Here is a 13,736-nt window from a genome sequence, read left to right as displayed (position 1 = left end):
AATGAGGTGGTTGGGGCACAATTGAAAAAAATGGGTGGCTGAAATTAGGAAGGCGATTTTTTCAAATGGTGCAAAATAGTTTGGGCATGTCCGTATTAAAAGAAGTATTTAGGGGTTATATCTAGACATCATCATCGGTTCGGTTAGATACGAAACTGGAACCGGAACCGAACCGGGGTCAACGGTTTTTTTAACCGAACCGGAACCGGAACCGAGAAAACCGGTTCGGTTCGATTCCGGTTCCCCATTTTTGGAACCGAGAACCGGTGGAACCGGTTTTTCTAAAACAAAAAAAAAAAAAAATTATATATATATATATATATATATATATATATATATATATATATATATATATATATATATATATATATATATATATATATATATATATATATATATATATATATATATATATATATATATATATATATATATCAACGAAAAGTATTGAAGTATTTAAAAAAAAAATTAAATATATGTTTTTCAAAAAATGAATAAGTATTTTTTTTTTTAAAACAAATTAACTTTTTTTAAAAGTTTTTTTAATTATTTTTTTAAGTTAATTATTAAAAAAAAAAATTGCTTAGAACCCGTCGGTTCTACCAGGTAGAACCGAAAACCCAACCGTAAAGAATTGGAAATATTCGGTTCGGTTCCGGTTCTGATTTATGTCTAGATTATATCTAAGAGGCCCTAAAAATAAAATAAAATATAAGAATATGAATCGGTTATACCGATAATATTTATGGGATATATATATATATATATATATATATATATATATATATATATATATATATATATATATATATATATGTATAAATAAAAGATTGGAATTGCATAAAATAAGTATGAATAGAAGACAAGAAAATGAAATGTAAAAAGAATAGATAGAGAAAGATGTAGTAGATATTAAAGTTGCATAAGGTTAGTGAGTGCGTGTAGCGAAGAAAGCTTTAGAAAGAGTATAACTGATTCATAAAGACAAACATATGACTAGATATTCTACTCACTATTCTCCTATACGAAACCGACCGTTTGATTTGACGTTAACGTCCCCATATGTTTTCGCACTACCCTGATATCGACCGTTAATTTTCACACTCATTTTTAACGTCCATTTCTACAACTTCACATTGTGATTTCCAAGAAAGATTTAGTGTTAATTTTTTAGAATTCATATTTATCTTCCAACCTTGTTTTGTTTGGTTGAATTCATTGTACTATATATTTTGAATCTTTTTAGAGTTTAATTATTTTTTAAGTTATTGTGAAATTTACTTTATTTAAATTCATTTGCTCATATCATTATATAAAATTCAAATTCATCAAATCAAATACAAGTGAGAGGGTTAAACAAAAAATTGTTAATTTTGTGCAATAGTCTGTCAATTAATGATAAGTGTCGTTTAAGGTAAAACACGCAATTAAGAAATATAATAAATAGCCTATGTTCCTTCTATGAAAAAAAAAAATTCTCAAACCGCCCTTTACATGCCCTTTTCTTTTAATTTCAATAAGCAACGTGAACAATCAATGATAAATGGCAAATTATGTAGAAAGAAACTAATTTTTATTTGAAATTCGAGAGTAATACTTAATATGAGAAGAAAAAAATACGGCTAAGCGACACTTGTTTTAAAACAGAGGTATTACTGTAAAGAGATCTGGAAAAAAAAACATGTTTCACCACTATATGATATTTTTATTTTAACTAATTTGTATTTGATATTATTATTTTCATCGATAAGAGAACTCGCTGTAACTCAAGATAATAAATTGAGCAAATTTCTGTTATCGTGCAATAACTCGTAAACTTCAGAAGATGTAGAATACATCAGGGTAATCGTGTGACAAACATAACTAGAAGTAAGATATATTAACACTTGTAGGTACTAAGTTTATTTGATAAATGTGACTGAATTGTATTTTCCGTTTTCTATGTTCTTGTAGCAAAATTATTAAAAGAAAATGTCCTCACAAGTAAAATAACTAATTTGTGACCAAAATAAATAAAGTTGGTCAAATTCGTCGGCTTTAGTAGATAAGAACTGGAATTGTCAGTCTATCACTACTCTGAAAATTACTAAAAGTTAAATTATATTATTTGTTGATATATGTTTGACGAATTGAATTTAGGAATATCGAACTCTATCCAAGTGATTTATAAGAAATTATGAAATATAATTATTAATAATGTATAACATGATTAAAACTCATTTAATTTAAAGGGTAAATTACACCCACACCCCTGAGGTATGCTTAAATAACTTTAAGGTCCCTGTGGTATTGATAATTACACTCACCCCCCTGAAACGTAGTTAGAAACTCTAACGGGATAATGCATTGGATACATTATTCCGATAGGGTTCTAATGGACTATGACTGGTTCTAATTTACCCTAATTTAAAACATAACAAGTATATATATTTAAATTTTCATGAAAAGTCAAATTAATTCAATTCGTAATACATTCTCACTTGATTCTACCTTTTTTTTCTGGGTAATGTAAGAATTCACATTCAACCTTATAGCTGCACTGTGTAAAATCCACCGTCTTGTATTATAGTTTGTAAATCATACGATAGACGTAAACAACATTAGACTAATCATGAGTGATGAGTTCGATTTAACAACCACTTACTTTAACCGCTATGTCATCCTTACGAGACAACACTCGATTTTACTTGAATAGTGCTCACAAGGTGGACTACTCGGATAGAAAATTATGCTTAGATGATGTAGTAACAATTTATTGCATTTTATTATATGCTACACCAAATAAATTTTATTGATTTTATTTTATCAAATGCAAGTATAAATAATTATATATACATATTTTACATAGATGTATCAAAGTTTAGTATCAATAATAATATATAATACCATGGACTGGGTATCAAGTGAGGTACGGAACTGAGTGCTGTCAAGTGGGACCAGATCCTTGTCAGCAAATCTAAAGGAATTTATCCATTTGTTTGTCCGACATCACATATATCCACCTACACAATCTCTTCACTTGGTTTGTCCAAAATACCCCTCCTCCCCACACGCACAAAAAAAAAAAAAAATAAAAAAAAAATAAAAAAAAATCAAGAAGTGGATCATAAATTGGTTGGAGATTTTTCACTATCAACTATAGTGATGATATGTTTATTTATTTATTTATTTTTTTTCAATATTCCTCAATATCAATATGGTCCAAAAGAATTTCAATAGTAACAAAAACACACACGGACCGAGACTTGTGACTCTTATAGGCCACCACCGTTCATACTTTTAGTACTGGAAGAAATTTATCAGATTATTAAGCGTGTATATATCTAAAATATTTACAAATTCAAAAAATAAGTTGTTATAGAGTTTATACCTCTTTTTAAGTACACATGCCTTACTTTTTTTGTTTATTCACTTAAGATTTTATATTCACTAAAAATAATTTATAACCTCATCATCCAAATAAATATTCTAGAAAAACAATTTTCAACAACACATAACATCTTATCAACTCTTCAAAAAAAAAATTATAAGATGTAAATATCGAACTTATCAAATGTTTGTAATACACTCGAACACCCTCGTACTCGTACATTAGAAACTTGCATGTATCAAATAACACAAATGAAGATTCATTTCCAAAATATAATAATTTTAAAACAAGAGAGATACTTTTCCATCACAAATAACGAAAAAATTATAATTTTCGAGATTGAAAATCTACAACAAATAAATAAATAAATAAATGGATAAAATAAAGATACATACCACACTATATATACAGAAAATGAGAAAGGAAAGACATTTTGGTAAATTCACATTTAAAATAGGACCACAATTAAATTACAAAAAAAAAAAAGAAAAAGTGTGACATTCTGAGCTCATCAATCCATTGTTGTCTATAAAGTATGAACTTACGAGTGAGGGAGGGATCTTGCATTTCATACTCCAACAACACAATTGTCTGTCTGAAGTCACTCAAATTTCCTGCACGACGTCGTTTTGTTCTGTAAGCTTTCCCGCTCTACTTCCATCCTTTCTCTCTCCTCCAAATTTTGATGATGAGTGAGAAACTGAGAATATATATATAGTAGCAGCAATAAATCATCAGTTCATCACGCATATATTATTGCTGCCTAGTATTGTCAAAATTACATTTCGATTTAGATCTGTTTTGCGTAGAGTGCTGAATTTAATTTTTTTTCTTCCGAATTTCAGGGAAATTTAGGGACGAATTCTGAATTTTTCACCGTAATTAATTAATTAATTAATTATAACAAAATGGAGGGTGGTATGAAGAGGGATCTGTGTGTGGATGACGAATGCATGACGGAGATGGGATATCAGAAATCATATGGGTAATTTTTATTTCTGCCCTGCTTTAATTTCTCTGTTTCTCTTAATTTACCCTTATTTTGTTTTTTCATCTGCCCTTTTTATTAGTTTTAGAAATCATAAATTTAATGTAAGAAACAAAAATAAATAAATGTTGTTGAATTAATTAATTTCAGGTGCTCGCATTATCGAAGGAGGTGTAAGATCATAGCACCGTGTTGCAATGAGATATTTGATTGCAGGCACTGCCACAATGATGCTAAGGTTCACTCATAATTTTTTTATTTATTTAATTGTTATTACATAGTTATTATTATTCATGTGTGAGCTTACTATGATTAATCTCAATTTATTACAAAGATTCATACAAATACTAACTCATGCTATCTAAATATAAGCAGAACTCGATAGAAGTTGAACCACTCGATCGACATGATATTCCACGACATCAACTCGAAAGGGTTAGTTTTGTAATTTTGTTTCTCGCCGCCCTCGATTAGATTAGACGCTCCCTGTTTTTTTTTATCCTGTTCTTTTTATGACATTTTTTTCGTACAAAAAGAAAACAACGAACAAAGTTACTAATGTTTTTTGGAAGCAATTTTCTTATAATGTCGATCTGAAGTAAATAGTAAATAATGTTTCACTGAACGAATTTCGTTATTCGGCTCTTTGAAGCTTCGCCGATAATTTGCATAGATTGTCATATTTCCTCTTTGATTGTGTTCCAATTAAGTGATCCTATATATATGTATCTATATTGCAATACTTTTTTATTTACTTATGTTGTTTTATACGTGTCTTCAGGTCATCTGCTCGTTGTGTAATACAGAACAAGATGTGAGTTCGAGATCTAGACTTCAAAAGTTACAATTTTCCATTATTAATTTCCTTAATTGACGTTTCATATTTCGACTGTCGTGTAGGTTCAACAGATGTGTATTAATTGCGGGATTTGTATGGGGAATTACTATTGCTCGATATGCAAATTCTTCGATGATGATGTAAGATTTTTTCCCCAATCAATTCGTGAATAATTAACGTATCTTCCTTTCGTTTGGTGCTCCAATATTATATAATTTTTTTTTTGGTTGTTAAGGTTTCGAAGAATCAATATCACTGCGAGAAATGTGGAATATGCAGGTTTAATTTTTTAACCCTTCTGTTTGTACCTTCAATTTTTACGTGCATCTCTGTACATCTAATAACTTTCTCTCTTGTTCTGTGCCTGCTGTTTGTTACAATTAGAACCGGTGGCAAAGAAAACTTCTTCCATTGTGATAAATGCGGTGAGTCACAGTATATATAGTCATAAATAAAATCTAATAATTTACTAGGGGTGTTCACTCGGTCGGTAAACCAACTGAACCGAAAAAACAGAATTAATTCGGTTAAAAACTGTACCGAAACCGAATAGTTCGGTTCGGTAAACGGTACAAATTTTTTAAGTACCGAAATTCCGGTACGGTTTTAACGAATGAACACCCTTATAATTTCCTAAATATAGAAATATTTGCGCAGTTAATAATTCAAATCGATTTTTTTTCTTTCTTTCAGGATGCTGCTATTCAAATTTATTGAAGGATTCACATATATGCATCGAGAGAGCAATGCACCACGATTGTCCTATTTGCTTTGAGGTAAATAAGAGTCAACTAATCCATATATAAATAATATCATTTTATCGTTTTGTACTAAAGAGTTTTTTATTTATTTATTTATTTGTTTTTAATTTTATTATGTCTGAATACAGTATCTCTTCGATACACCAAGAGACACTACGGTGCTTCCATGCGGTCACACCATACATCTTAACTGTGTTAAAGAAATGGAACGCCATTTCCAGTAAGATTTTTTAGTTAGTCACCCTTTTTTTCTCGTTTATAAACGGCCCTTCCAATTTTTTTGTATCTATAATCGACGTATATATATCTAACACATTAGACATATTATTGCAGGTATTCATGTCCTGTTTGCTCAAAATCATATTGCGATATGACTCGTATTTGGGAAAGGCTTGACCAGGAGGTGGGCTACAATTGCTATATAGTTATTATTAGCTTAATATCGACATTAATATTATTAACCGTCTCGTTTGTTTTGTCTGAAAAAATTCAGATTGCCTCAACACCTATGCCTCAAATGTATAAAGATAAAATGGTAAGATTAACAGCTAACTAATATACATATATATTATATATATATATATATAATCAATGCCTAGCCTTTTTTTTATGTAAAATAATATTTTAGCTGAGACGAGCGATACTCGATTTTATTTTTTGAATTAGGTATGGATACTCTGCAATGACTGTGGAGAAACTTCGGAGGTGAATTATCATATTTTGGCACACAAATGCACGAATTGCAATTCGTACAATACGAGGCAGACTAGAGGAGGCCATAGACCATGCTCATCCAGGATATCGGAGATGGTTAGATGATCGGAATTTTTTATTTATTTTTTATTTTATTTTATTGTTTTATGTATATATCTTTTAAAGAATAATTGTGTCCATCTTGTATCAAACTAAAAATGCTAATGTAAAAACCTATTCCTCGATTAGGTTTTTCGGTCTTTTTATCATCCTCGGAGGACAAGTTCTAGATGTGTAATAATATATAATGACTTTGTTATGAAAATATATATTCTTTCAATATCTCTCAAGATTTTAGAAAACCGAAATATAAATTATTTATTAATACATTAAACAGTAGTTAAAAAACGACGAAACCGTGTACGATCGATCTTGAAGGTGGTTAGTCAATTATGCTAATATTTTGTAATAAAGGTGACCAAGTAAAGAATAGATCTTAATAATGAAATGAAAGTTGGAGGAACTAACATATGCTTTTTAAGGAAATTATTACAGAAATTGCTCTGTTCCAAGTTGCCAGAAAAAAAAAACTCTTAATTAATTAAACAGTGTATTATAAATAAATAAATAAATCATATCGAAAGAAGATTGAAACTCAAAAAAAATCTTCAGTAAACATGAATTAGAATCAACATTCAACCAATAGAAAAATAAAAATAAAATTATTTTGTACTAATTTATATATCATCAATCGGTAGCACCTGGCCCGTAAAGGTATATGCCGCGCTTGTTGTGTGGCTGCAACGGCCTCGCGTTTACCTCCGCGTACTGTCGAAAAAAACCCGAAAAAGAAAATATTAAATACGAAAATATGATCGGATTAATTCTTGAAAAAAAATATTTAAATTAATTAGTACTTACATCATGAACAGCTTCTCTGAGCAAATTAACTTGCTCCCTCGAAACAGTCTTCACCTGAAATAATTAATTCAAATAAATATTAATTATTCGGCGAATTTTCGATTTTAAGTGATGCAGCAGATTAAATGAATAATGAGATGATAATACCTTTTTATTTAAGGTCCAAATAACACCTTCTGTACAAGGAGGAACTGTGAGTGATCCCATGTATCTGTAGTACCGTTTGCTGCGTAATTTAATGTCGTTCGGATTAATCATTCCGATATTTACCTGTTCGTCCTTGTTATCCACGATCGACGATATATTCCTCATCAACTGTCGATAATATTCACCGTTATTCAACATTTTTTTTTAATTTCTAAAATCATTTTGATCAAGAAACATAATAATTAGTTACCTTGGAGAGGAATTTATCAGGTTTGCCGATTTTGTACAAGATTCCGACGACAGCTATCTTAGTTGTTACATTCGAATCTGTGTTGAGGTGCACCATGTGTAACTCCATGTCGTACCTATTACGAAAAAAAATCTTTATTTAATTTTGTTACGTCGCAAATTAGGAATCACAAAAAATTAAAATAAATACGTAAGTAGTTATCAATTATAAGTACCTTCTGCCATTGATAGTGTGCTCCGACGGAGAGTGCCAGTGGGCATATCGGAGAGAAAACTCGGTCCCGTTTATTAATATCGACCCGGCATCCCCCGACCACTGAATCTGCACCACCGAAAAAATAAAATAAAAATTTAATAGGATGCAAAATATTATACTACTATATTGTTCATCAAATTGATCATCTGAAGTAGTTGACTGCATGTCCTTACAAAAACATATATGTAACAATCTTAATCAAATCAAAATTATTATAATAGTACTTAAGAACAACAAGCCAGCTATCTAATTGTGACTGAATGAATATTTTAATCATTCAAATAATTGATTTAAAATAAAAAAATAAAAATCTTACTTGAATATCGTGACCTCTATTTCTGACCGTTGCGTTAGAAACTCGGTAAATCCTCTTCTCCGGCTTGGAAATAATCCTCACTCGAGCGTTCGACATATCGACCGGAGATTGCATGGTTCCGTTATTGCATGCAGCCCATTCTTCCTTTATGTGACCCCATTTTCTCGGACCCTTTTCGCCTTTCTCCGCGTAATCGAATTCTCTTTCGTCCTCTGATAATTTCAATTAAAACAAAAAATAAATAAAAATTGGAAATTAAACTGATCAGTTCATGAAAATACATCATACAAATATAGATACATACCTACTTCTTGAGCATGAATGGATTTTGCAGCAAGCAAAACGAGGCAGGCGACGATCAGAATATCGAAACAAGACTTGTTTAATTTGCTCTTAATCATTTTTTTTTAAATTAATTTTTTTTTTATTGCAGGGGGGACAACTATATGTATTATTTGGGAGAAACAGAAGAAAACAATGATGTGAGAATCTTTGTTTGGAAATGGTTTGATTAGTTGAGTTGTGTTATATTATAGGGTGTATATATAAATATAAAAAAGGGAGTGGTGGTTAATAAATTAATGGGGAGGGGCTTTCCTGTAAGTTTCTTGCATAGTTGTAGCATCGGCGTGTGAACGTGATATTTCAATATTAAATAAATATAGTAGGACTGGCAGATTTAGGCACCTAATGAGATCTAACCACACGTATTTCAATTTTAATATGGCTTAATTTCACTTTCTACCCTTGAAATATAGTGTTTTGACACTTTGCACCCTTAAAAAAAATTAATAGTACTTTGCACCCTCGAAAATACACCATAAATTGAATATTTAAAACTAAATAAGGGTAATTATTTCATTTTTATTGGTTTTTTTTTTCCAGTGTAAAATAAAAAAATTAATTATTATTTTCTTCTACCTCCAACATAATTTCAAGCATACAAAATACCAAAAAAAAAAAAAAAATCACAACGAATTATTGAAATATACTATATTTTCTTACTAAAATAAATATTTTTTCTCACTAAATTATTCGGTTGATGGATCTTTTATTGTAATTAGTGAAAAAAAATTGATTTGCATTTGACATCCTAAAACAATTCCAATAAAAATATTAAATTACTTTTATTAACTTTAAAAATTCATCCAGAGTGCGTAATGCATGATTTACTGTGTTCGGAAGATGTAAAGTGCTATTAATTTTTATTTTTATTTTTGCGGATGCAGAACGCCAAAAAACTATAATTCAATGGTGCAAAGTGAGATTAAGCCATTTTAATAAACATTATGTAACAAAAGGAAATAGCAAATTTTCTTTTGGCTCTTACCTACAGAATTGATGTGGCATTTGGTAATCACGAAATTTGAAATTATAAAATCGAAAGCGTTGAAATGGCAGTATACGTGTTCTTAATTTAAATAAATATAATTATGTAAATATTGGCTTTGCAATTGACGCTTTGTTTTAAAATTTGGATTTGGAGAAGAAATTGTCTTGAACAAAATCGAATCCCTTAATTAATATCTTAATCTACTGCAGTATTCGGTGGGTACAAAATCCAACTTAATTAAACAATGTTTAAAAGTCCATATGCTAGCTGTGTTAATTAATACAACTCTATAACTCTTTCTTTCCTTATTTTTTTGGCCTTTTTTTCCCTTTAATTCTCAATGAACCCCTAACTATAAATGTGAATTAGGTAACCCATGTTTTTGTGAATTTTCTTACACCTTCACTCTTACGGTGTTACATTCAACATAATCATCAAGATTATGTGGAATGTTCACTAGTTTGTACTCGTTTTGTGCAAAACTACAGTTTCTGATGCACAACAATCTGATATATACAAGCCAAAAAAACACATTGGAGCTCGAATGGGATAAAACGGGTACAAAATTAAGAATATTCCATACAATCTAGAAGATTCTATTAAATTTGAAACTGCAAGGGTGGAGTGTACAAAAAATTAGATTTTAGAAGGATGGTTGTAATTATCCAAACAGAAAAGGGTTTCCATAATTTAACCATACATCAGGGATGGTTGTAATTTACCCTAATATATATAATCACTATTGTCACGGGATCGAAATTTATCCAGTTCACTTTAAGTGGCTATGTATATAGAATATGTAGGCATCATCGAATTATCCTCGAATTCCTCATTAAAGTAGGAAATACTCCATAAAAGTATTTATTGCTTCATTCAAAATAATGGTGTCCTATACAATTTCAATAAGAAAAAAAAACAACTCTATGTCCCTAATTACTCTAATTACTCATCTACCAACAAGAAAGTAAAATAAATAAAAATGAAATAAAATATATATATTTATTGATCGTATCAAATATCAAGGGATTTTCTTATAAATAAAAAAAATATTCGTTACGACTAAAAGTTAGTCTTTCCGTACTAAAAATAACGTGTTTTATATAAAATAGTAGGCATGAAAAAGAAAGAGGTAAGCATGTTGCGTAACAATTGATGATTTAGCATGCGACAGAGCAAGGGTATTATTGAACTTAACCTTTTGTATACATCAGCAATTAGGTCATCTCCAATATATTTATATCCATCCTTGTCTACTATTTATTTATTTATTTATTTATTTATTTATTTATTTATTTATTTATGTGTTTTGGAATTCTGAAAATTGAATAAGTTTCAATTTGAGGAGTTAAATGAGCTGCGTATGGTTGGTTTGGCGAGCTCGAATCCAGAGTTCGAGCTCGAGCTTATTTTGAAATTGTTTTTCTAATTTTTTTATATTATTAAAAAAAAATATGTTATAGTAAAAAATAAAAAAAAATAATTAACTGTAATTTTTTTATAATTTTTATATGTAGTTTTCATATTACTATTATAATATTTTATATTAGATTATTAATATATATTATTTTAATTAAAAATGACATATGAAAAATTAAATTTAAAATAAATAAAAAGGGCTTGAGAGCCGGCATGTGAGGTCACGAACAACTATAAAGAAGTTCCAGTTCCGCTCGTTAGATAGCTTGAGCTCGAAAAACTCGAGTTTGAGTCCGAGTTTTTATCGAGTCGACTTAGCTCATTTACATCCATAGTTAGACTGCCCATTACAAAATCACCATGAGTTACGTACTCTATCAAACCTGTCGGGCCGGTGAATGGAGACCCTAGGACGAGAGATTTTATCTTTTTGGGCAAGTAGTTTGTTGAAAATTTTGGGCAGGAGAGAAGATTTACTCTTGAAATTACTATTAGTCCACTACCTTAAGAGATATAATCTAGAAAATAATAAATGTTAATGGGGAGCAAAATTTATTTTTAAATAATCAAATCGTGAAAAGAAAATCAGTAATTTATCCTTAGATATATGGATCTTGAAATTTAATTATATATTAATCCCATAAAATATTTTTTTAGGATAATAATTTATAATAATTCTTTTTTTTTCTTATAAATTCATAACTGTCAATTCGTAATTGCAAGCAACTACATTTTTTAATACCACAGTTTGTTGCTTCAAATAACAAACAAAAATGAAAAGAACAAAAAAATAAAAAAAAATAAACAATTTGAAACTCAACTTCCATGATTGTGCAAATTTTGACTATGATGATTAAATGGGAGGAGACCAATTTTGACCAGTGATTGTATTTCGGTCATTTTCAAAACCCAAATAGTAAAGTACAGGAAGGTCAGTTCGTATTGTTTTATGTCTTCACACTTGCATTTTGTAACTTTCCATAAAAAAAATAAGAAAATTATATTTCTCGAGAAAATTGGCTAGACACCCTTAATTATGGACTTATATAGGTGGAAATCATTCTGTTAACTTTGAACAATAAAATTAATATGAATTAAATTAAATTAGGGCTTATTTGACCAAATTCCCTCATATAATTTTCTCATTAAGATAAGACTAATTTTAAAACACCAATTAGTGAGAACTGAGAACTACTCACTTGATTTCCAAAAATGCCCCTAATAATTCATCCGAAAATAGAAAAACAAAATCATATCTTTCTCCAAAATAACTCCTTAAGTATCTGCTCACTCCCCAAAATCCCTCAAAAATCTCACAACATTTCAATTTATTTAATTTTTTTGTATTTTTTTTCGTATTATTTTTCTTCAGAAAATTGGTTTTTCGAATTTCGATTAAAAAATTTGGTATTTATTTTATTTTTATTTTCGAATTTTTAATAAGAAATGTTTGATTTCCTTTTTACAAAAGTTTATTTTCGTTTCCTAATTTTGATTTTTTGATTTTTCTACTACTGTTTTTCAAATTAATTTTAAAAAAAAAAATTGTTTTTAACAAATTCAAATTCAATATAAACTTATAAAAAGCCACTATGTGATTAACGTATTCGGTTACGAAAATCCACTATAAACTTATCGCAAACCACTATTTAATTAACAAAAAACACTATGTAATTGACGAAAATCAATATTTAAGCAATAAAAAATCGCTAGGTAATTAACGATAACCACTATGTATAAATAACTATATAAACATGAAAACCACTATGTATAACAACTATATAAACATGAAACCCACTCTATTGTAATAGTTAGTTGGGGCATATACGATATTTTAGATTGATTGAATTTAAGTCAATACACATTAAGGATTTATCAAAGGCTGCGGCTATATGCAAGACTAATTCCACTTGTGCAAGATCAAATTAATTTTTTCAATGTATAAATACTATAATATCCTTACTTGTTAAAAAAATAGAAAATTCCAAATGTGCAATACCAAAAACTCAAAAACACAAAAGACCCTATCACAAAATCACAAGACCAACTCTCATCTTCTCCATCTTCCAAAACCCACAAAACATTTCTCCTTCCTCCTCCATAAACCCACAAAACCTAAACATTCAAAATCATCAAAACTCAATAAATCTTACAAAGATGTCAAGTATGGAGTCAGAAGACATCAAAATAGAAGATTCTACGGTGGAAGAACCCAAGAAAGTATGCATTTATATGTTTTTTAGCTAAAATATCGTTTTTCCAAAAAAAAAAATTCGTGCAAACGCAGTCGACATGTACATGTCGAATTTTATAGGTAAAAATCGACATTGAGTTGTCGATTTTGGAGTACAAAATCGACACCTTAGTGTCGAAATTTAACTGTTAGCAAATTAGTCCAACTATACTAAATTTCAACATTAAGGTGTCGAATTTATGGACATATATTCG

At 29.3% G+C, this 13,736-nt stretch overlaps 2 protein-coding genes across 2 annotated transcripts; one reads left to right on the top strand and one right to left on the bottom strand.

The window, feature by feature from the left end:
* Window positions 1–3,805: 3,805 nt before the first annotated feature.
* Window positions 3,806–6,992, top strand: LOC105952770 (E3 ubiquitin-protein ligase RZFP34). Its single transcript, XM_012976349.2, has 13 exons — window positions 3,806–4,006; window positions 4,216–4,355; window positions 4,509–4,596; window positions 4,734–4,793; window positions 5,140–5,172; window positions 5,259–5,336; window positions 5,432–5,475; window positions 5,581–5,621; window positions 5,890–5,972; window positions 6,086–6,177; window positions 6,291–6,360; window positions 6,451–6,492; window positions 6,624–6,992. The coding sequence occupies exons 2-13, from the start codon at window positions 4,279–4,281 to the stop codon at window positions 6,774–6,776; spliced, it is 861 nt and encodes a 286-aa protein (XP_012831803.2). The 5' UTR covers window positions 3,806–4,006; window positions 4,216–4,278; the 3' UTR covers window positions 6,777–6,992.
* A 133-nt stretch (window positions 6,993–7,125) lies between these two features.
* On the bottom strand, window positions 7,126–9,060 carry LOC105952771 (carbonic anhydrase Nec1). The gene is made up of 7 exons (XM_012976350.2): window positions 8,844–9,060; window positions 8,540–8,751; window positions 8,183–8,289; window positions 7,969–8,083; window positions 7,719–7,886; window positions 7,572–7,625; window positions 7,126–7,478 (listed from the first exon to the last, which is right to left on the bottom strand). Exons 1-7 carry the CDS (start codon window positions 8,938–8,940, stop codon window positions 7,398–7,400), a joined length of 834 nt encoding a protein of 277 aa, XP_012831804.1. The 5' UTR covers window positions 8,941–9,060; the 3' UTR covers window positions 7,126–7,397.
* Between the last annotated feature and the right edge of the window lie 4,676 nt (window positions 9,061–13,736).

Source organism: Erythranthe guttata, chromosome 10, assembly GCF_056151865.1.
Source record: "Erythranthe guttata isolate IM_541 chromosome 10, IM_541, whole genome shotgun sequence".
Taxonomy (NCBI): Eukaryota; Viridiplantae; Streptophyta; class Magnoliopsida; order Lamiales; family Phrymaceae; genus Erythranthe; species Erythranthe guttata.
Note: the sequence above shows the minus strand (reverse complement) of the source record. Positions and strands in the feature narration are given on the sequence as shown.

What these genes read in the sequence shown, in the direction of transcription:
- LOC105952771 (XM_012976350.2), bottom strand. Translation starts at nt 8,940, where the DNA reads ATGATTAAGAGCAAATTAAACAAGTCTTGTTTCGATATTCTGATCGTC. An exon ending in CATTCATGCTCAAGAAGTAG is followed by an intron (nt 8,752 to 8,843) that starts GTATGTATCTAT and finishes TGAAATTATCAG; the next exon opens with AGGACGAAAGAGAATTCGAT. An exon ending in CACACTATCAATGGCAGAAG is followed by an intron (nt 8,084 to 8,182) that starts GTACTTATAATT and finishes TTTTCGTAATAG; the next exon opens with GTACGACATGGAGTTACACA.
- LOC105952770 (XM_012976349.2), top strand. Translation starts at nt 4,279, where the DNA reads ATGGAGGGTGGTATGAAGAGGGATCTGTGTGTGGATGACGAATGCATG. An exon ending in GAGAAATGTGGAATATGCAG is followed by an intron (nt 5,476 to 5,580) that starts GTTTAATTTTTT and finishes TGTTACAATTAG; the next exon opens with AACCGGTGGCAAAGAAAACT. An exon ending in CTTCCATTGTGATAAATGCG is followed by an intron (nt 5,622 to 5,889) that starts GTGAGTCACAGT and finishes TCTTTCTTTCAG; the next exon opens with GATGCTGCTATTCAAATTTA.